The sequence below is a fragment of the Salvelinus alpinus genome, chromosome 19 (assembly GCF_045679555.1).
Source record: "Salvelinus alpinus chromosome 19, SLU_Salpinus.1, whole genome shotgun sequence".
Lineage (NCBI taxonomy): Eukaryota > Metazoa > Chordata > Actinopteri > Salmoniformes > Salmonidae > Salvelinus > Salvelinus alpinus.
The window spans coordinates 9,537,116-9,560,817 of NC_092104.1; the positions used below are offsets into that span (position 1 = coordinate 9,537,116).

Here is a 23,702-nt window from a genome sequence, read left to right on the forward strand (position 1 = left end):
AATAGAATGTTAGGAGGTGGATGGAGCTTGTCAACAATAGAATGTTAGGTGGATGGAGCCTGTCAACAATAGAATGTTAGGAGGTGGATGGAGCCTGTCAACAATAGAATGTTAGGTGGATGGAGCCTGTCAACAATAGAATGTTAGGAGGTGGATGGAGCTTGTCAACAATAGAATGTTAGGTGGATGGAGCCTGTCAACAATAGAATGTTAGGAGGTGGATGGAGCTTGTCAACAATAGAATGTTAGGTGGATGGAGCCTGTCAACAATAGAATGTTAGGAGGTGGATGGAGCCTGTCAACAATAGAATGTTAGGAGGTGGATGGAGCTTGTCAACAATAGAATGTTAGGAGGTAGATGGAGCCTGTCAACAATAGAATGTTAGGTGGATGGAGCCTGTCAACAATAGAATGTTAGGAGGTGGATGGAGCTTGTCAACAATAGAATGTTAGGTGGATGGAGCCTGTCAACAATAGAATGTTAGGAGGTGGATGGAGCCTGTCAACAATAGAATGTTAGGTGGATGGAGCTTGTCAACAATAGAATGTTAGGAGGTGGATGGAGCTTGTCAACAATAGAATGTTAGGTGGATGGAGCCTGTCAACAATAGAATGTTAGGAGGTGGATGGAGCTTGTCAACAATAGAATGTTAGGTGGATGGAGCCTGTCAACAATAGAATGTTAGGAGGTGGATGGAGCTTGTCAACAATAGAATGTTAGGAGGTAGATGGAGCCTGTCAACAATAGAATGTTAGGTGGATGGAGCCTGTCAACAATAGAATGTTAGGAGGTGGATGGAGCCTGTCAACAATAGAATGTTAGGAGGTGGATGGAGCCTGTCAACAACAGAATGTTAGGAGGTGGATGGAGCCTGTCAACAATAGAATGTTAGGAGGTGGATGGAGCCTGTCAACAATAGAATGTTAGGAGGTGGATGGAGCCTGTCAACAATAGAATGTTAGGAGGTGGATGGAGCCTGTCAACAATAGAATGTTAGGAGGTGGATGGAGCCTGTCAACAATAGAATGTTAGGAGGTGGATGGAGCCTGTCAACAATAGAATGTTAGGAGGTGGATGGAGCCTGTCAACAATAGAATGTTAGGAGGTGGATGGAGCCTGTCAACAATAGAATGTTAGGAGGTGGATGGAACCTGTCAACAATAGAATGTTAGGTGGATGGAGCTTGTCAACAATAGAATGTTAGGAGGTGGATGGAGCCTGTCAACAATAGAATGTTAGGAGGTGGATGGAGCCTGTCAACAATAGAATGTTAGGAGGTGGATGGAGCCTGTCAACAATAGAATGTTAGGAGGTGGATGGAGCCTGTCAACGATAGAATGTTAGGTGGATGGAGCCTGTCAACAATAGAATGTTAGGAGGTGGATGGAGCCTGTCAACAATAGAATGTTAGGAGGTGGATGGAGCCTGTCAACAATAGAATGTTAGGAGGTGGATGGAGCCTGTCAACAATAGAATGTTAGGAGGTGGATGGAGCCTGTCAACAATAGAATGTTAGGAGGTGGATGGAACCTGTCAACAATAGAATGTTAGGTGGATGGAGATTGTCAACAATAGAATGTTAGGAGGTGGATGGAGCCTGTCAACAATAGAATGTTAGGTGGATGGAGCTTGTCAACAATAGAATGTTAGGAGGTGGATGGAGCTTGTCAACAATAGAATGTTAGGTGGATGGAGCCTGTCAACAATAGAATGTTAGGAGGTGGATGGAGCTTGTCAACAATAGAATGTTAGGTGGATGGAGCCTGTCAACAATATAATGTTAGGAGGTGGATGGAGCTTGTCAACAATAGAATGTTAGGAGGTAGATGGAGCCTGTCAACAATAGAATGTTAGGTGGATGGAGCCTGTCAACAATAGAATGTTAGGAGGTGGATGGAGCCTGTCAACAATAGAATGTTAGGAGGTGGATGGAGCCTGTCAACAACAGAATGTTAGGAGGTGGATGGAGCCTGTCAACAATAGAATGTTAGGAGGTGGATGGAGCCTGTCAACAATAGAATGTTAGGAGGTGGATGGAGCCTGTCAACAATAGAATGTTAGGAGGTGGATGGAGCCTGTCAACAATAGAATGTTAGGAGGTGGATGGAGCCTGTCAACAATAGAATGTTAGGAGGTGGATGGAGCCTGTCAACAATAGAATGTTAGGAGGTGGATGGAGCCTGTCAACAATAGAATGTTAGGAGGTGGATGGAGCCTGTCAACAATAGAATGTTAGGAGGTGGATGGAACCTGTCAACAATAGAATGTTAGGTGGATGGAGCTTGTCAACAATAGAATGTTAGGAGGTGGATGGAGCCTGTCAACAATAGAATGTTAGGAGGTGGATGGAGCCTGTCAACAATAGAATGTTAGGAGGTGGATGGAGCCTGTCAACAATAGAATGTTAGGAGGTGGATGGAGCCTGTCAACGATAGAATGTTAGGTGGATGGAGCCTGTCAACAATAGAATGTTAGGAGGTGGATGGAGCCTGTCAACAATAGAATGTTAGGAGGTGGATGGAGCCTGTCAACAATAGAATGTTAGGAGGTGGATGGAGCCTGTCAACAATAGAATGTTAGGAGGTGGATGGAGCCTGTCAACAATAGAATGTTAGGAGGTGGATGGAACCTGTCAACAATAGAATGTTAGGTGGATGGAGATTGTCAACAATAGAATGTTAGGTGGATGGAGCTTGTCAACAATAGAATGTTAGGTGGATGGAGCCTGTCAACAATAGAATGTTAGGTGGATGGAGCTTGTCAACAATAGAATGTTAGGTGGATGGAGCTTGTCAACAATAGAATGTTAGGAGGTGGATGGAGCTTGTCAACAATAGAATGTTAGGAGGTGGATGGAGCCTGTCAACAATAGAATGTTAGGTGGATGGAGCCTGTCAACAATAGAATGTTAGGAAGTGGATGGAGCCTGTCAACAATAGAATGTTAGGAAGTGGATGGAGCCTGTCAACAATAGAATGTTAGGAAGTGGATGGAGCCTGTCAACAATAGAATGTTAGGAGGTGGATGGAGCCTGTCAACAATAGAATGTTAGGAGGTGGATGGAGCCTGTCAACAATAGAATGTTAGGAGGTGGATGGAGCCTGTCAACAATAGAATGTTAGGAGGTGGATGGAGCCTGTCAACAATAGAATGTTAGGAGGTGGATGGAGCATGTCAACAATAGAATGTTAGGTGGATGGAGCTTGTCAACAATAGAATGTTAGGTGGATGGAGCCTGTCAACAATAGAATGTTAGTAGGTGGATGGAGCCTGTCAACAATAGAATGTTAGTAGGTGGATGGAGCCTGTCAACAATAGAATGTTAGTAGGTGGATGGAGCCTGTCAACAATAGAATGTTAGGAGGTGGATGGAGCCTGTCAACAATAGAATGTTAGGAGGTGGATGGAGCCTGTCAACAATAGAATGTTAGGAGGTGGATGGAGCCTGTCAACAATAGAATGTTAGATGGATGGAACATGTCAACAATAGAATGTTAGGAGGTGGATGGAGCCTGTCAACAATAGAATGTTAGATGGATGGAACATGTCAACAATTGAATGTTAGGAAGTGGATGGAGCCTGTTAACAATATAATGTTAGGAGGTGAATGGAGCCTGTCAACAATAGAATGTTAGGTGGATGGAGCCTGTCAACAATAGAATGTTAGGAAGTGGATGGAGCCTGTCAACAATAGAATGTTAGGAAGTGGATGGAGCATGTCAACAATAGAATGTTAGGAAGTGGATGGAGCCTGTCAACAATAGAATGTTAGGAAGTGGATGGAGCCTGTCAACAATAGAATGTTAGGAGGTGGATGGAGCTTGTCAACAATAGAATGTTAGGTGGATGGAGCCTGTCAACAATAGAATGTTAGGAGGTAGATGGAGCTTGTCAACAATAGAATGTTAGGTGGATGGAGCCTGTCAACAATAGAATGTTAGGTGGATGGAGCCTGTCAACAATAGAATGTTAGGTGGATGGAGCCTGTCAACAATAGAATGTTAGGAAGTGGATGGAGCTTGTCAACAATAGAATGTTAGGTGGATGGAGCCTGTCAACAATAGAATGTTAGGTGGAAGGAGCCTGTCAACAATAGAATGTTAGGAGGTGGATGGAGCCTGTCAACAATAGAATGTTAGGTGGATGGAGCCTGTCAACAATAGAATGTTAGGTGGATGGAGCCTGTCAACAATAGAATGTTAGGTGGATGGAGCCTGTCAACAATAGAATGTTAGGAGGTGGATGGAGCCTGTCAACAATAGAATGTTAGGAGGTGGATGGAGCCTGTCAACAATAGAATGTTAGGAGGTGGATGGAGCCTGTCAACAATATGATGTTAGGTGGATGGAGCCTGTCAACAATAGAATGTTAGGAGGTGGATGGAGCCTGTCAACAATAGAATGTTAGGTGGATGGAGCCTGTCAACAATAGAATGTTAGTAGGTGGATGGAGCCTGTCAACAATAGAATGTTAGTAGGTGGATGGAGCCTGTCAACAATAGAATGTTAGGTGGATGGAGCCTGTCAACAATAGAATGTTAGTAGGTGGATGGAGCTTGTCAACAATAGAATGTTAGGAAGTGGATGGAGCCTGTCAACAATAGAATGTTAGGAGGTGGATGGAGCCGTCAACAATAGAATGTTAGGAGGTGGATGGAGCCTGTCAACAATAGAATGTTAGGAGGTGGATGGAGCCTGTCAACAATAGAATGTTAGGAGGTGGATGGAGCCTGTCAACAATAGAATGTTAGGAGGTGGATGGAGCCTGTCAACAATAGAATGTTAGGAGGTGGATGGAGCCTGTCAACAATAGAATGTAAGGAGGTGGATGGAGCCTGTCAACAATAGAATGTTAGGAGGTGGATGGAGCCTGTCAACAATAGAATGTAAGGAGGTGGATGGAGCCTGTCAATAATAGAATGTTAGGTGGATGGAGCCTGTCAACAATAGAATGTTAGGAAGTGGATGGAGCCTGTCAACAATAGAATGTTAGGAGGTGGATGGAGCCTGTCAACAATAGAATGTTAGGTGGATGGAGCCTGTCAACAATAGAATGTTAGGAGGTGGATGGAGCCTGTCAACAATAGAATGTTAGGTGGATGGAGCCTGTCAACAATAGAATGTTAGGAGGTGGATGGAGCCTGTCAACAATAGAATGTTAGGTGGATGGAGCTTGTCAACAATAGAATGTAAGGAGGTGGATGGAGCCTGTCAACAATAGAATGTTAGGAGGTGGATGGAGCCTGTCAACAATAGAATGTTAGGTGGATGGAGCTTGTCAACAATAGAATGTAAGGAGGTGGATGGAGCCTGTCAACAATAGAATGTTAGGAGGTGGATGGAGCCTGTCAACAATAGAATGTTAGGAAGTGGATGGAGCCTGTCAACAATAGAATGTTAGGAAGTGGATGGAGCCTGTCAACAATAGAATGTTAGGTGGAATGGGAATTGTTTGTTGACGGCTGCTCTTGTACTGCTACACAGGGATTGGTCTAAAGGAGATGGAAAGAGGAGAGATTTGGTTATTTGTGGTATTATGACGTACAGTGCCTTCGGAAAGTATTCAGACCCCCCTGAAGGCATTTAGACCCGTTCAATCACCAGGTGCGCGCCTGGACTTAGTCTCTGGAGCAAAAGGTGAACGTAGTGCATTGAGTGAGAAGTTGGACTGTCATTTTTTTGAAGATTTTTTGAAAAATGTCGAAAATGACCCGGGTGGGGGCGGGGTGTCCCCCAACCCGGCCATGGACCTCCAGCACCCCCCGGAAGGCCCCAAAAGCCTTCTCAAAATTTGCACCTGGTAACCCGTTCAATCACCAGGTGCACGGCTGGACTTAGTCTCTGGAGCGAAAATAAAAAGTTGACACTCATTTTGTTAGGTTAGAGCCTTATTCTAAAATTGATTCAATTATTTTAAATTTAAACAATAATAACAAACCAGAAATATAACATTTACATAAATATTCAGACCCTTTATTCAGTACTTTGTTGAAGCACCTTTGGCAGCAATTACAACCTCGAGTCTTCTTGGGTACAAACTTGGCACACCAGTATTTGGGGAGTTCCTCCCATTCTTCTCTGCAGATCCTCTCAAGCTCTGTCAGGTTGGATCGGGAGCGTTGCTGCACAGCTATTTTAAGGTCTCTCCAGAGATGTTCGATCAGGTTCAAGTCCGGGCTCTGGCTGGGCCACTCAAGGACATTCAGAAACTTGTCCCAAAGCCACTCCTGTGTTGTCTTGGCACAGAGGAACTTCGGATTCTTGGTCACCTATCTGACCAAGGCCCTTCTCTCTCGATTGCGCAGTTTGGCCAGCTCTCGGAAGAGTCTTGGTGCTTCCAAACGTCTTCCATTTAAGAATGATGGAGGCCACTGTGTCTTTGAGGACCTTCAATGCTGCAGAAATGTTTTGGTACCTTTCCCCAGATCTCTGCCTCGACAAAATCCTGTCTCTGAGCTCTACAGACAATTCCTTCGACCTCATGGCTTGGTTTTTGCTCTGACATACACTGTCAACTGTGGGACCTTTCCAAATAATGTCCAATCAATTGAATTCACCACAGGTGGACTCCTAATCAAGTTGTAGAAACATCTCAAGGATGATCAATGAAAACAGAATGCACCTGAGCTCCATTTAGAGTCTCCAAGCAAAGTGTCGGAATACTTATGTAAATACAGTATTTCTGTATTTGTTTTTTAATACATTTGCAAAAATATGTTTTCGCTTTGTCATAATGGGGTGTGTGAGGAAATAGTTTTATTTAATCTGTTTTAGAATAAGGCTGTAACGTAACAAAAGGTAGAACAAGTTGAGGGGTCTGAATAGTTTCCGAAGGCGTTGTGGTCATGAATGAATGATTTGGTTGTTTTTGGAAATGTGTGTTTGTGTGTGTGTGTGGTGGGGGGGGGGGGGGGCAGAGATTTGTTAATAGCATAGGCGTGGGAGCAGAGTCATGAGAAACAGGACCATTCTCTTCCAGATAATCTCCCTCCGCCCCAATCTTCATTCCACCGTTATTACAGCTGTGTGTGTGTGTGTGTGTGTGTGTGTGTGTGTGTGTGTGTGTGTGTGTGTGTGTGTGTGTGTGTGTGTGTGTGTGTGTGTGTGTGTGTGTGTGTGTGTGTGTGTGTGTGTGTGTGTGTGACTGTGTGTGTGTGTGTGTGTGACTGTGTGACTGTGTGACTGTGTCCTTCCTGTTACACACCATTACGTAGGCCTATTTTTGGTTGGTTGTTTGTTCGTGTCTGCTCCCAGACGTCAGTCGATTCTGTTTCCAGAATATTGTCATCAGCGATCAAATATTTGCCCTTTGGTGTGAGGGAGGGAGGGAGGAGAGAAAGGTGGGGAGGAGAGAAAGGTGGGGAGGGAGGAAGGTGGGGAGGGAGGAGAGACGGAGGGAGGGAGGAAGGTGGGTGGGGAGGGAGGGAGGCATGGAGGGAGGTGGTAGTAGATTGTGTGTGTACTGGAGTTTTGCTGCTCCTCTGTAGCTGGCCACTCTCATCACATGATGTGCAGCCGTATGCAAACTACTGGCAGCCCTATTCAGTAATATGTCAGCCATTATTTCATAAAGCCTTTTTATCACACCACATGCAGGCAGGCACGTGCCTGGTGAGATCGGTCCGACAGGGACTGAGAATTTCAATCGGTTATGAAGGCAGAACGTTTTGAGACACACCCAGCTGTATGCAAAGTACAGGCATTCCCGTTCAGTAATATGTCAGCCATTATTTCAAATAGGCTATGATTTTATCACACACACACACACACACACACACACACACACACACACACACACACACACACACACACTGGGGGTCATGCAAGTTCGTCCTGTCAACAGATACACCAGCTGTAATCTAGATAACCTCTGCTCCTGGAGATAATAGACCGTGCAGCCTTGCACTAACACAGATAATCAAGTAATCACCCACACTGCAGGGCTTCTTGGACCGGAGTTGCCGGTCCCTGCTCTACCGGAGTTGCCGGTCCCTGCTCTACCGGAGTTGCCGGTCCCTGCTCTACCGGAGTTGCCGGTCCCTGCTCTACCGGAGTTGCCGGTCCCTGCTCTACCGGAGTTGCCGGTCCCTGCTCTACCGGAGTTGCCGGTCCCTGCTCTACCGGAGTTGCCGGTCCCTGCTCTACCGGAGTTGCCGGTCCCTGCTCTAGAGGTTCATCAAGTTCTAGTAGACAGTGGAACACAGAGAACTCTCCTCTCAGGAGGGGTCAGATAGGGTTCTCTCACTGTTGATGATTCATTCATAAACACCTGAACTTTGACCCCGACCTACCTAGACCCATGTGGTTACATGAACACACACTACAAGCACTGCCTTCTGTTCAACGGCTAATGGTCAAGTCATATTCTGGTTGACCCCAATGTGTAACCCGTTCTGTGTAACCCGTTCTGTGTAACCCGTTCTGCCTGATGATCCTGTGTGTCCTGATCATAATGTTCAACTGAACATATCGATTGAGGCTAAATGTATTATGGTGTTCCCAGCTATCATTAAATGTCTCGTAATGTGCTGTGTGTATTGTATTGTATTGCACTGTAAACCACACTTGGGTTCAAATACTATTTTAAATCTTTTAAATAGTTTGAGCCAGATGGGCAGAGTTTGCCGTTTTGGGACCATTCTGTTGATTCATTAAGCCAGACAAGCTCAATCAAGCACAGATAATGTATTGAAATGATTTTGAACATATTTGAACCCAGGACTGGTGTAAGGTGTGTGTGTGTCAGTATGGTGTATTGTGAAGCTGATGGATGGTCATGTAGAGCAGGTCAGACTAGAATAGCGCCTAGCTTTTCACCCCTCCTGTCTGGTTCTGTTCTCTCTCTGACCTCCCCTACTTTAAACATACCATGCATGGTGTGGAGGTGTGTGAACACGTGTCCTATGTATACTCTGATGGTCTATTCAAGGGCTGTATGTCCTTTACAGAGCTGAGCTGGGTCAGTGTGGCTGAGGAGGTTTCTGTTCTGACAGAGAGCTGAGCTGGATCAGTGTGGCTGAGGAGGTTTCTGTTCTGACAGAGAGCTGAGCTGGGTCAGTGTGGCTGAGGAGGTTTCTGTTCTGACAGAGAGCTGAGCTGGATCAGTGTGGCTGAGGAGGTTTCTGTTCTGACAGAGCTGAGCTGGGTCAGAGTGGCTGAGGAGGTTTCTGTTCTGACAGAGAGCTGAGCTGGATCAGTGTGGCTGAGGAGGTTTCTGTTCTGACAGAGAGCTGAGCTGGGTCAGTGTGGCTGAGGAGGTTTCTGTTCTGACAGAGAGCTGAGCTGGATCAGTGTGGCTGAGGAGGTTTCTGTTCTGACAGAGCTGAGGTGGGTCAGAGTGGCTGAGGGGGTTTCTGTTCTGACAGAGAGCTGAGCTGGGTCAGTGTGGCTGAGGAGGTTTCTGTTCTGACAGAGAGCTGAGCTGGATCAGTGTGGCTGAGGAGGTTTCTGTTCTGACAGAGAACCAGGAAGGAGATGTAGGTGACATGTACAGGATATCTCTCATTGTTTTTCACCCTCTCTGTCCTCCCCTTCTCCCTGCACCTCACACTCACTCACTCCCCACTCTCTTCATCTCTCTCCTCCACCTTTACTGTCATATCCACCTTTACTGTCATCTCCACCTTTACCGTCATCTCCACCTTTACCGTCATCTCCACCTTTACCGTCATCTCCACCTTTACCGTCATCTCCACCTTTACCGTCATCTCCACCTTTACCGTCATCTTTACCGTCATCTCCACCTTTACTGTCATCTCCACCTTTACCGTCATCTTTACCGTCATCTCCACCTTTACCGTCATCTCCACCTTTACCGTCATCTCCACCTTTACCGTCATCTCCACCTTTACCGTCATCTCCACCTTTACCGTCATCTCCACCTTTACTGTCATCTCCACCTTTACCGTCATCTTTACCGTCATCTCCACCTTTACCGTCATCTCCACCTTTACCGTCATCTCCACCTTTACTGTCATCTCCACCTTTACCGTCATCTCCACCTTTACCGTCATCTCCACCTTTACCGTCATCTTTACCGTCATCTCCACCTTTACCGTCATCTTTACTGTCATCTCCACCTTTACTGTCATCTCCACCTTTACTGTCATCTCCACCTTTACTGTCATCTCCCCCTCTACTGTCATCTCCACCTTTACTGTCATCTCCACCTTTACTGTCATCTCCACCTTTACCGTCATCTCCACCTTTACTGTCATCTCCACCTTTACCGTCATCTCCACCTTTACCGTCATCTCCACCTTTACCGTCATCTCCACCTTTACCGTCATCTCCACCTTTACCGTCATCTCCACCTTTACCGTCATCTTTACCGTCATCTCCACCTTTACCGTCATCTTTACCGTCATCTCCACCTTTACCGTCATCTTTACCGTCATCTCCACCTTTACCGTCATCTCCACCTTTACCGTCATCTTTACTGTCATCTCCACCTTTACCGTCATCTCCACCTTTACCGTCATCTTTACCGTCATCTCCACCTTTACTGTCATCTCCACCTTTACCGTCATCTCCACCTTTACCGTCATCTCCACCTTTACTGTCATCTCCACCTTTACCGTCATCTCCACCTTTACCGTCATCTCCACCTTTACTGTCATCTCCACCTTTACCGTCATCTTTACCGTTATCTCCACCTTTACCGTCATCTTTACCGTCATCTCCACCTTTACCGTCATCTCCACCTTTACCGTCATCTCCACCTTTACTGTCATCTCCACCTTTACCGTCATCTCCACCTTTACCGTCATCTCCACCTTTACCGTCATCTCCACCTTTACCGTCCTCTTTACTGTCATCTACACCTTTACCGTCATCTTTACCTTTACCGTCATCTTTACTGTCATCTCCACCTTTACCGTCATCTCCACCTTTACCGTCATCTTTACTGTCATCTCCACCTTTACCGTCATCTTTACCTTTACCGTCATCTTTACTGTCATCTCCACCTTTACCGTCATCTCCACCTTTACCGTCATCTTTACCGTCATCTCCACATTTACTGTCATCTCCACCTTTACCGTCATCTCCACCTTTACCGTCATCTTTACTGTCATCTCCTCCTTTACCGTCATCTCCACCTTTACCGTCATCTCCACCTTTACCGTCATCTTTACCGTCATCTCCACCTTTACCGTCATCTCCACCTTTACCGTCATCTCCACCTTTACCGTCATCTCCACCTTTACCGTCATCTCCACCTTTACCGTCATCTCCACCTTTACCGTCATCTTTACTGTCATCTCCACCTTTATCGTCATCTTTACTGTCATCTCCACCTTTACCGTCATCTCCACCTTTACTGTCATCTCCACCTTTACCGTCATCTCCACCTTTACCGTCATCTCCACCTTTACCGTCATCTCCACCTTTACCGTCATCTTTACTGTCATCTCCACCTTTACCGTCATCTCCACCTTTACCGTCATCTTTACTGTCATCTCCACCTTTACCGTCATCTCCACCTTTACCGTCATCTCCACCTTTACCGTCATCTCCACCTTTACCGTCATCTTTACCGTCATCTCCACCTTTATTGTCATCTCCACCTTTACCGTCATCTCCACCTTTACCGTCATCTTTACCGTCATCTCCACCTTTACTGTCATCTCCACCTTTACCGTCATCTCCACCTTTACCGTCATCTCCACCTTTACCGTCATCTCCACCTTTACTGTCATCTCCACCTTTACCGTCATCTCCACCTTTACTGTCATCTCCACCTTTACTGTCATCTCCACCTTTACCGTCATCTCCACCTTTACCGTCATCTTTACCGTTATCTCCACCTTTACCGTCATCTTTACCGTCATCTCCACCTTTACCGTCATCTCCACCTTTACCGTCATCTCCACCTTTACTGTCATCTCCACCTTTACCGTCATCTCCACCTTTACCGTCATCTCCACCTTTACCGTCATCTCCACCTTTACCGTCCTCTTTACTGTCATCTACACCTTTACCGTCATCTTTACCTTTACCGTCATCTTTACTGTCATCTCCACCTTTACCGTCATCTCCACCTTTACCGTCATCTTTACTGTCATCTCCACCTTTACCGTCATCTTTACCTTTACCGTCATCTTTACTGTCATCTCCACCTTTACCGTCATCTCCACCTTTACCGTCATCTTTACCGTCATCTCCACATTTACTGTCATCTCCACCTTTACCGTCATCTCCACCTTTACCGTCATCTTTACTGTCATCTCCTCCTTTACCGTCATCTCCACCTTTACCGTCATCTCCACCTTTACCGTCATCTTTACCGTCATCTCCACCTTTACCGTCATCTCCACCTTTACCGTCATCTCCACCTTTACCGTCATCTCCACCTTTACCGTCATCTCCACCTTTACCGTCATCTCCACCTTTACCGTCATCTCCACCTTTACCGTCATCTCCACCTTTACCGTCATCTTTACTGTCATCTCCACCTTTATCGTCATCTTTACTGTCATCTCCACCTTTACCGTCATCTCCACCTTTACTGTCATCTCCACCTTTACCGTCATCTCCACCTTTACCGTCATCTCCACCTTTACCGTCATCTCCACCTTTACCGTCATCTTTACTGTCATCTCCACCTTTACCGTCATCTCCACCTTTACCGTCATCTTTACTGTCATCTCCACCTTTACCGTCATCTCCACCTTTACCGTCATCTCCACCTTTACCGTCATCTCCACCTTTACCGTCATCTTTACCGTCATCTCCACCTTTATTGTCATCTCCACCTTTACCGTCATCTCCACCTTTACCGTCATCTTTACCGTCATCTCCACCTTTACTGTCATCTCCACCTTTACCGTCATCTCCACCTTTACCGTCATCTCCACCTTTACCGTCATCTCCACCTTTACTGTCATCTCCACCTTTACCGTCATCTCCACCTTTACTGTCATCTCCACCTTTACCGTCATCTCCACCTTTACCGTCATCTTTACCGTCATCTCCACCTTTACCGTCATCTTTACCGTTATCTCCACCTTTACCGTCATCTTTACCGTCATCTCCACCTTTACCGTCATCTCCACCTTTACCGTCATCTCCACCTTTACTGTCATCTCCACCTTTACCGTCATCTCCACCTTTACCGTCATCTCCACCTTTACCGTCCTCTTTACTGTCATCTCCACCTTTACCGTCATCTTTACCTTTACCGTCATCTCCACCTTTACCGTCATCTCCACCTTTACCGTCCTCTTTACTGTCATCTCCACCTTTACCGTCATCTTTACCTTTACTGTCATCTCCACCTTTACCGTCATCTCCACCTTTACCGTCATCTTACTGTCATCTCCACCTTTACCGTCATCTCCACCTTTACCGTCATCTCCACCTTTACCGTCATCTCCACCTTTACTGTCATCTCCACCTTTACCGTCATCTCCACCTTTACCGTCATCTCCACCTTTACCGTCATCTCCACCTTTACCGTCCTCTTTACTGTCATCTCCACCTTTACCGTCATCTTTACCTTTACCGTCATCTTTACTGTCATCTCCACCTTTACCGTCATCTCCACCTTTACCGTCATCTTTACTGTCATCTCCACCTTTACCGTCATCTTTACCGTCATCTCCACCTTTACCGTCATCTTTACCGTCATCTCCACCTTTACCGTCATCTCCACCTTTACCGTCATCTTTACCGTCATCTCCACCTTTACCGTCATCTTTACTGTCATCTCCACCTTTACCGTCATCTTTACCTTTACTGTCATCTCCACCTTTACCGTCATCTTTACCGTCATCTCCACCTTTACCGTCATCTTTACCGTCATCTCCACCTTTACCGTCATCTTTACCTTTACCGTCATCTCCACCTTTACCGTCATCTCCACCTTTACCGTCATCTCCACCTTTACCGTCATCTTTACTGTCATCTCCACCTTTACCGTCATCTTTACTGTCATCTCCACCTTTACCGTCATCTCCACCTTTACTGTCATCTCCACCTTTACCGTCATCTCCACCTTTACCGTCATCTCCACCTTTACCGTCATCTTTACTGTCATCTCCACCTTTATCGTCATCTTTACTGTCATCTCCACCTTTACCGTCATCTCCACCTTTACTGTCATCTCCACCTTTACCGTCATCTCCACCTTTACCGTCATCTCCACCTTTACCGTCATCTCCACCTTTACCGTCATCTTTACTGTCATCTCCACCTTTACCGTCATTTTTACTGTCATCTCCACCTTTACCGTCATCTCCACCTTTACCGTCATCTTTACTGTCATCTCCACCTTTACCGTCATCTCCACCTTTACCGTCATCTCCACCTTTACTGTCATCTTTACCGTCATCTCCACCTTTACTGTCATCTCCACCTTTACTGTCATACTCACGCACAGCACATGTGGCTAATCAGCTCACTCACTGAGCTTGCCTGCAGGACTGTGGTTTTCTCTTTGCATGTATTAGAGGTTGACCTCTAATATGTATATGCTCTTTTATTACTGGGAAGGAAATAAAGGGCTGACAGAAGTTAAATCTGTCATTCTAATCCTAATTCTGAATCCCTCTCTTCTCCTGTCTCTTTCCATCCCCTCCTCCACCTTCCCTCTCTTCTCCTGTCTCTTTCCATCCCCTCCTCCACCTTCCCTCTCTTCTCCTGTCTCTTTCCATCCCCTCCTCCACCTTCCCTCTCTTCTCCTGTCTCTTTCCATCCCCTCCTCCACCTTCCCTCTCTTCTCCTGTCTCTTTCCATACCCTCCTCCACCTTCCCTCTCTTCTCCTGTCTCTTTCCATCCCCTCCTCCACCTTCCCTCTCTTCTCCTGTCTCTTTCCATCCCCTCCTCCACCTTCCCTCTCTTCTCCTGTCTCTTTCCATCCCCTCCTCCACCTTCCCCCTCTTCTCCTGTCTCTTTCTATCCCCTCCTCCACCTTCCCTCTCTTCTCCTGTCTCTTTCCATCCCCTCCTCTACCTTCCCTCTCTTCTCCTGTCTCTTTCCATCCCCTCCTCCACCTTCCCTCTCTTCTCCTGCCTCTTTCCATCCCCTCCTCCACCTTCCCTCTCTTCTCCTGTCTCTTTCCATCCCCTCCTCCACCTTCCCTCTCTTCTCCTGTCTCTTTCCATCCCCTCCTCCACCTTCCCCCTCTTCTCCTGTCTCTTTCCATCCCCTCCTCCACCTTCCCCCTCTTCTCCTGTCTCTTTCCATCCCCTCCTCCACCTTCCCTCTCTTCTCCTGTCTCTTTCCATCCCCTCCTCCACCTTCCCTCTCTTCTCCTGTCTCTTTCCATCCCCTGCTCCACCTTCCCTCTCTTCTCCTGTCTCTTTCCATCCCCTCCTCCACCTTCCCTCTCTTCTCCTGTCTCTTTCCATCCCCTCCTCCACCTTCCCTCTCTTCTCCTGTCTCTTTCCATCCCCTCCTCCACCTTCCCTCTCTTCTCCTGTCTCTTTCCATCCCCTCCTCCACCTTCCCTCTCTTCTCCTGTCTCCTTCCATCCCCTCCTCCACCTTCCCTCTCTTCTCCTGTCTCTTTCCATCCCCTCCTCCACCTTCCCTCTCTTCTCCTGTCTCTTTCCATCCCCTCCTCCACCTTCCCTCTCTTCTCCTGTCTCTTTCCATCCCCTCCTCTCTCCTTCCCTCTCTTCTTCTTCTCTCCTTCTCTCTCTTCTCTCTTCTTCTACTCTCTCCTTCGCTCTCTTCTTCTCCCTTTTTCTCTCACCTTCCCTCTCTGCTCCTCTCCTTCCCTCCCACTGTTTAGATTCCAGGGTCAGTGTTGAATATGAGTGGGGAGGATTAACTGTGCTGTGTTGCTGCAGTTCACACATTCCTCAGCCACTTCCCCCCACAGCACCCTACCCTGCCAGGTCTGTAACAACACCATAGAGGCCTCCTCACCCTGTCTGTCTCTGTCCATCTATCTCTCTCTGTCTCTATTCCGGCCATCTCTCTGTGACGACACATTCAAAGATGTCTCCTTTACCCCTCACTGGCCCTGTCCTGTGTGGCCATCTCTCTGTGACGACACATTCAAAGAAGTCTCCTTTACCCCTCACTGGCCCTGTCCTGTGTGGCCATCTCTCTGTGACGACACATTCAAAGAAGTCTCCTTTACCCCTCACTGGCCCTGTCCTGTGTGGCCATCTCTCTGTGACGACACATTCAAAGAGGTCTCCTTACGCCCTCAATCTCCTTGTCCCGTCCAGCCAGCTCTGTGACGACACATTCAGAGAGGTTTGGGGTTGTTCTTTGTCCCTAATCCATTGTCTGTGTTTCCCTGTGTGTCGCTCAGGGTCGGGTGGAGGTGGAAGCCGGGAACGAGAACATGAAGTTTGAGACGGGACCCTTCTCCTACTACGGAGTCATGGCCCTCAGTGCTCCCACGTTAGGTGAGTCCTCTCTCTCTCCTCCGTTACTGTCTGTCTCTCTTCTATCTCAAACTCTGTTCTCTCTCTCCTCCGTTACTGTCTGTTTCTCTTCTATCTCAAACTCTGTTCTCTCTCTCCTCCGTTACTGTCTGTTTCTCTTCTATCTCAAACTCTGTTCTCTCTCTCCTCCGTTACTGTCTGTTTCTCTTCTATCTCAAACTCTGTTCTCTCTCTCCTCCGTTACTCTGTCTGTTTCTCTTCTATCTCAAACTCTGTTCTCTCTCTCCTCCGTTACTCTGTCTGTCTTCTATCTCAAACTCTGTTCTCTCTCTCCTCCGTTACTCTGTCTGTCTTCTATCTCAAACTCTGTTCTCTCTCTCCTTCACTCCAGTAGCATTTTACTCCCTTGGTTTCAGTGGCTTTCTGTTGTCAGTTGTCATGACTGTTGATGATTGCCAAACTTCAGTGGGTAATGTGGTGACAGTGTTGAGACGTCTCACTGCTAACATCTAGTGGCCAGGAGATAGATTGACGATGCAGATGTGGCCAGAGATAAACACTGATTATACTAAACATTAGGAACACCTGCTTTTTCCATGACATAGACTGAACAGGTGAATCCAGGTGAAGGCTATGATCCCTTATTCATGTCCCTACATTAGTGGAAATGAAAACTGCCCTCAGAGCAGTCTGTGTTGATGCCATGTTGTTGTCATGTTGTGTTGCTACCATGCTGTGTTGTCATGTGTTGCTGCCATGCTGTGTTGTCATGTTGTGTTGCTACCATGCTGTGTTGTCATGTTGTGTTCCTACCATGCTGTGTTGTCATGTGTTACTGCCATGCTGTGTTGTCATGTGTTGATGCCATGTTGTGTTGTCATGTTGTGTTGCTACCATGCTGTGTTGTCATGTTGTGTTCCTACCATGCTGTGTTGTCATGTGTTGCTACCATGCTGTGTTGTCATGTGTTGCTGCCATGCTGTGGTGTTGCTACCATGCTGTGTTGTCATGTGTTGCTACCATGCTGTGTTGTCATGTGGTGTTGCTACCATGCTGTGTTGTCATGTGGTGTTGCTACCATGCTGTGTTGTCATGTGGTGTTGCTACCATGCTGTGTTGTCATGTGGTGTTGCTACCATGCTGTGTTGTCATGTGGTGTTGCTACCATGCTGTGTTGTCATGTGTTGCTGCTACCATGCTGTGTTGTCATGTGGTGTTGCTACCATGCTGTGTTGTCATGTGGTGTTGCTACCATGCTGTGTTGTCATGTGGTGTTGCTACCATGCTGTGTTGTCATGTGGTGTTGCTACCATGCTGTGTTGTCATGTGTTGATGCCATATTGTGTTGTCATGTTGTGTTCCTACCATGCTGTGTTGTCATGTTGTGTTCCTACCATGCTGTGTTGTCATGTGTTGTTACCATGCTGTGTTGTCATGTTGTGTTCCTACCATGCTGTGTTGTCATGTGTTGCTGCCATGCTGTGTTGTCATGTGGTGTTGCTACCATGCTGTGTTGTCATGTGTTGCTGACATGCTGTGTTGTCATGTGGTGTTGCTACCATGCTGTGTTGTCATGTTGTGTTCCTACCATGCTGTGTTGTCATGTGGTGTTGCTACCATGCTGTGTTGTCATGTGGTGTTGCTACCATGCTGTGTTGTCATGTTGTGTTCCTACCATGCTGTGTTGTCATGTGGTGTTCCTACCATGCTGTGTTGTCATGTGGTGTTGCTACCATGCTGTGTTGTCATGTGGTGTTGCTACCATGCTGTGTTGTCATGTGGTGTTGCTACCATGCTGTGTTGTTGTGTTGCTACCATGCTGTGTTGTTGTGTTGCTACCATGCTGTGTTGTTGTCTTAGGTCTCTCTTTATGTAGTGTTGTGGTGTCTCTCTTGTCGTGATGTGTGTTTTGTCCTATATTTATATTTTTATTTTTAATCCCAGCCCCAGTTCCGGCAGGAGGCCTTTTGCCTTTTTGTAGGCCGTCATTGTAAATAAGAATTTGTTCTTAACTGACTTGCCTAGTTAAATAAAGGTTAAATAATGATATTAAAAAAATCAGTCTCGCTGATTGGTCAGTTCAAAGCACTGCTAAACCCTCGTTTCTGATTTCAAGGGGAGGAGACAGATTAAAGAAGGATTTTTAAGCATTGAGGCAATTGAGACATGGATTGTGTGTTTGTGCCATTCAGAGGGTGAATGGGCAAGACAACAGATTAAGTGATCGGTGTGGTAGTCAGTAGTTGATCAGTGTAGTTGTCAGTAGTTGATCAGTGTAGTTGTCAGTAGTTGATCAGTGTAGTAGTCAGTAGTTGATCAGTGTAGTTGATCAGTGTAGTAGTCAGTAGTTGATCAGTAGTTGTCAGTAGTTGATCAGTGTAGTAGTCGGTAGTTGATCAGTGTAGTAGTCAGTAGTTGATCAGTGTAGTAGTCAGTAGTTGATCAGTGTAGTAGTCAGTAGTTGATCAGTGTAGTTGTCAGTAGTTGATCAGTGTAGTAGTCAGTAGTTGATCAGTGTAGTAGTCAGTAGTTGATCAGTGTAGTAGTCAGTAGTTGATCAGTGTAGTAGTCAGTAGTTGATCAGTGTAGTAGTCAGTAGTTGATCAGTGTAGTAGTCAGTAGTTGATCAGTGTAGTAGTCAGTAGTTGATCAGTGTAGTTGTCAGTAGTTGATCAGTGTAGTAGTCAGTAGTTGATCAGTGTAGTAGTCAGTAGTTGATCAGTGTAGTAGTCAGTAGTTGATCAGTGTAGTAGTCAGTAGTTGATCAGTGTAGTAGTCAGTAGTTGATCAGTGTAGTAGTCAGTAGTTGATCAGTGTAGTAGTCAGTAGTTGATCAGTGTAGTAGTCAGTAGTTGATCAGTGTAGTAGTCAGTAGTTGATCAGTGTAGTAGTCAGTAGTTGATCAGTGTAGTAGTCAGTAGTTGATCAGTGTAGTAGTCAGTAGTTGATCAGTGTAGTTGTCAGTAGTTGATCAGTGTAGTTGTCAGTAGTTGATCAGTGTAGTAGTCAGTAGTTGATCAGTGTAGTAGTCAGTAGTTGATCAGTGTAGTAGTCAGTAGTTGATCAGTGTAGTAGTCAGAAGTTGATCAGTGTAGTAGTCAGTAGTTGATCAGTGTAGTAGTCAGTAGTTGATCAGTGTAGTTGATCAGTGTAGTAGTCAGTAGTTGATCAGTGTAGTTGATCAGTGTAGTAGTCAGTAGTTGATCAGTGTAGTTGATCAGTGTAGTAGTCAGTAGTTGATCAGTGTAGTTGATCAGTGTAGTTGATCAGTGTAGTAGTCAGTAGTTGATCAGTGTAGTTGATCAGTGTAGTTGATCAGTGTAGTTGATCAGTGTAGTAGTCAGTAGTTGATCGGTGTAGTAGTCAGTAGCTGATCGGTGTAGTTGATCAGTAGTTGATTAGTGTAGTTGTCAGTAGTTGATTAGTGTAGTTGATCAGTAGTTGATCAGTGTAGTTGTCAGTAGTAGTCGATCAGTGTAGTTGATCAGTGTAGTAGTCAGTAGTTGATCAGTGTAGTAGTCAGTAGTTGATCAGTGTAGTAGTCAGTAGTTGATCAGTGTAGTAGTCAGTAGCTGATCGGTGTAGTAGTCAGTAGTTGATCAGTAGTTGATCAGTGTAGTAGTCAGTAGTTGATCAGTGTAGTTGATCAGTAGTTGATCAGTGTAGTTGATCAGTAGTTGATCAGTGTAGTAGTCAGTAGTTGATCAGTGTAGTAGTCAGTAGTTGATCAGTGTAGTAGTCAGTAGCTGATCGGTGTAGTAGTCAGTAGTTGATCAGTAGTTGATCAGTGTAGTAGTCAGTAGTTGATCAGTGTAGTTGATCAGTAGTTGATCAGTGTAGTTGATCAGTAGTTGATCAGTGTAGTTGTCAGTAGTTGATCAGTGTAGTAGTCAGTAGTTGATCAGTGTAGTTGTCAGTAGTTGATCAGTGTAGTTGTCAGTAGTTGATCAGTGTAGTAGTCAGTAGATGATCAGTAGTTGGCCAGTGTAGTTGTCAGTAGTTGATCAGTGTAGTTGATCAGTGTAGTTGATCAGTGTAGTAGTCAGTAGTTGATCAGTGTAGTAGTTGATCAGTGTAGTAGTTGATCAGTGTAGTTGATCAGTGTAGTTGATCAGTGTAGTCGTCAGTAGTTGATCAGTGTAGTTGTCAGTAGTTGATCAGTGTAGTTGTCAGTAGTTGATCAGTGTAGTAGTCAGTAGTTGATCAGTGTAGTTGTCAGTAGTTGATCAGTAGTTGGCCAGTGTAGTTGATCAGTGTAGTAGTCTGTAGTTGATCAGTGTAGTTGATCAGTGTAGTTGATCAGTGTAGTTGTCAGTAGTTGATCAGTGTAGTAGTCAGTAGTTGATCAGTGTAGTTGATCAGTGTAGTTGTCAGTAGTTGATCAGTGTAGTAGTCAGTAGTTGATCAGTGGTGTAGTCAGTAGTTGATCAGTGTAGTAGTCAGTAGTTGATCAGTGTAGTTGTCAGTAGTTGATCAGTGGTGTAGTCAGTAGTTGATCAGTGTAGTAGTCAGTAGTTGATCGGTGTAGTTGTCAGTAGTTGATCAGTGTAGTTGTCAGTAGTTGATCGGTGTAGTAGTCAGTAGTTGATCAGTGTAGTAGTCAGTAGTTGATCAGTGTAGTAGTCAGTAGTTGATCAGTGTAGTAGTCGGTAGTTGATCAGTGTAGTAGTCAGTAGTTGATCAGTGTAGTAGTCAGTAGTTGATCAGTGTAGTTGATCAGTGTAGTAGTCAGTAGTTGATCAGTGTAGTTGTCAGTAGTTGATCAGTAGTTGGCCAGTGTAGTTGATCAGTGTAGTAGTCTGTAGTTGATCAGTGTAGTTGATCAGTGTAGTTGATCAGTGTAGTTGTCAGTAGTTGATCAGTGTAGTAGTCAGTAGTTGATCAGTGTAGTTGATCAGTGTAGTTGTCAGTAGTTGATCAGTGTAGTAGTCAGTAGTTGATCAGTGGTGTAGTCAGTAGTTGATCAGTGTAGTAGTCAGTAGTTGATCAGTGTAGTTGTCAGTAGTTGATCAGTGGTGTAGTCAGTAGTTGATCAGTGTAGTAGTCAGTAGTTGATCGGTGTAGTTGTCAGTAGTTGATCGGTGTAGTTGTCAGTAGTTGATCGGTGTAGTAGTCAGTAGTTGATCGGTGTAGTAGTCAGTAGTTGATCAGTGTAGTAGTCAGTAGTTGATCAGTGTAGTAGTCGGTAGTTGATCAGTGTAGTAGTCAGTAGTTGATCAGTGTAGTAGTCAGTAGTTGATCAGTGTAGTTGATCAGTGTAGTAGTCAGTAGTTGATCAGTGTTGTAGTCAGTAGTTGATCAGTGTAGTTGTCAGTAGTTGATCAGTGTAGTAGTCAGTAGTTGATCAGTGTAGTTGTCAGTAGTTGATCAGTGTGGTAGTCAGTAGTTGATCAGTGTAGTTGTCAGTAGTTGATCAGTGTAGTAGTCAGTAGTTGATCAGTGTAGTTGTCAGTAGTTGATCACTGTGGTAGTCAGTAGTTGATCAGTGTAGTTGATCAGTGTAGTTGTCAGTGGTTGATCAGTGTAGTTGTCAGTAGTTGATCAGTGTAGTAGTCAGTAGTTGATCAGTGTAGTAGTCAGTAGTTGATCAGTGTAGTTGTCAGTAGTTGATCAGTGTAGTTGATCAGTGTAGTTGTCAGTGGTTGATCAGTGTGGTAGTCAGTAGTTGATCAGTGTAGTAGTCAGTAGTTGATCAGTGTAGTAGTCAGTAGTTGATCAGTGTAGTTGTCAGTAGTTGATCAGTGTAGTTGTCAGTAGTTGATCAGTGTAGTTGTATGTAGTTGATCAGTGTAGTTGTATGTAGTTGATCAGTGTAGTTGTCAGTAGTTGATCAGTGTAGTTGTCAGTAGTTGATCAGTGTAGTTGATCAGTGTAGTTGTCAGTAGTAGTCGATCAGTGTAGTTGATCAGTGTAGTTGTCAGTAGTTGATCAGTGTAGTTGTCAGTACTTGATCAGTGTAGTAGTCAGTAGTTGATCAGTGTAGTAGTCAGTAGTTGATCAGTGTGGTAGTCAGTAGTTGATCAGTGTGGTAGTCAGTAGTTGATCAGTGTAGTAGTCAGTAGTTGATCAGTGTAGTTGTCAGTAGTTGATCAGTGTGGTAGTCAGTAGTTGATCAGTGTAGTAGTCAGTAGTTGATCAGTGTAGTTGATCAGTGTAGTTGTCAGTAGTAGTCGATCAGTGTAGTTGATCAGTGTAGTTGTCAGTACTTGATCAGTGTGGTAGTCAGTAGTTGATCAGTGTAGTAGTCAGTAGTTGATCAGTGTAGTTGTCAGTAGTTGATCAGTGTAGTTGATCAGTGTAGTTGTCAGTAGTAGTCGATCAGTGTAGTTGATCAGTGTAGTTGTCAGTACTTGATCAGTGTAGTTGTCAGTAGTTGATCAGTGTAGTTGTCAGTAGTTGATCAGTGTAGTTGTCAGTAGTTGATCAGTGTAGTTGTCAGTAGTTGATCAGTGTAGTTGATCAGTGTAGTTGTCAGTACTTGATCAGTGTAGTAGTCAGTAGTTGATCAGTGTAGTAGTCAGTAGTTGATCAGTGTGGTAGTCAGTAGTTGATCAGTGTGGTAGTCAGTAGTTGATCAGTGTAGTAGTCAGTAGTTGATCAGTGTAGTTGTCAGTACTTGATCAGTGTAGTAGTCAGTAGTTGATCAGTGTAGTAGTCAGTAGTTGATCAGTGTGGTAGTCAGTAGTTGATCAGTGTAGTAGTCAGTAGTTGATCAGTGTAGTTGTCAGTAGTTGATCAGTGTGGTAGTCAGTAGTTGATCAGTGTAGTAGTCAGTAGTTGATCAGTGTAGTTGATCAGTGTAGTTGTCAGTAGTAGTCGATCAGTGTAGTTGATCAGTGTAGTTGTCAGTACTTGATCAGTGTGGTAGTCAGTAGTTGATCAGTGTAGTAGTCAGTAGTTGATCAGTGTAGTAGTCAGTAGTTGATCAGTGTAGTTGTCAGTAGTTGATCAGTGTAGTTGATCAGTGTAGTTGTCAGTAGTAGTCGATCAGTGTAGTTGATCAGTGTAGTTGTCAGTACTTGATCAGTGTAGTTGTCAGTAGTTGATCAGTGTAGTTGTCAGTAGTTGATCAGTGTAGTTGTCAGTAGTTGATCAGTGTAGTTGTCAGTAGTTGATCAGTGTAGTTGATCAGTGTAGTTGTCAGTACTTGATCAGTGTAGTTGTCAGTACTTGATCAGTGTAGTAGTCAGTAGTTGATCAGTGTAGTAGTCAGTAGTTGATCAGTGTGGTAGTCAGTAGTTGATCAGTGTGGTAGTCAGTAGTTGATCAGTGTAGTAGTCAGTAGTTGATCAGTGTAGTTGTCAGTACTTGATCAGTGTAGTAGTCAGTAGTTGATCAGTGTAGTAGTCAGTAGTTGAT

General features: G+C 45.1%; 1 protein-coding gene across 3 annotated transcripts in view; it reads left to right on the forward strand.

Moving 5' to 3' along the window:
• The window catches only part of LOC139544988 (metal transporter CNNM4-like), a 74,610-nt gene that overhangs the window by 38,267 nt on the left and 12,641 nt on the right, over nucleotides 1–23,702 (forward strand). For all 3 annotated transcript variants that reach the window (XM_071352264.1, XM_071352265.1, XM_071352267.1), the window contains exon 5: nucleotides 16,268–16,364. In XM_071352264.1, the coding sequence (XP_071208365.1) occupies nucleotides 16,268–16,364 (97 nt within the window). The remainder of the gene's footprint in view (nucleotides 1–16,267; nucleotides 16,365–23,702) is intronic.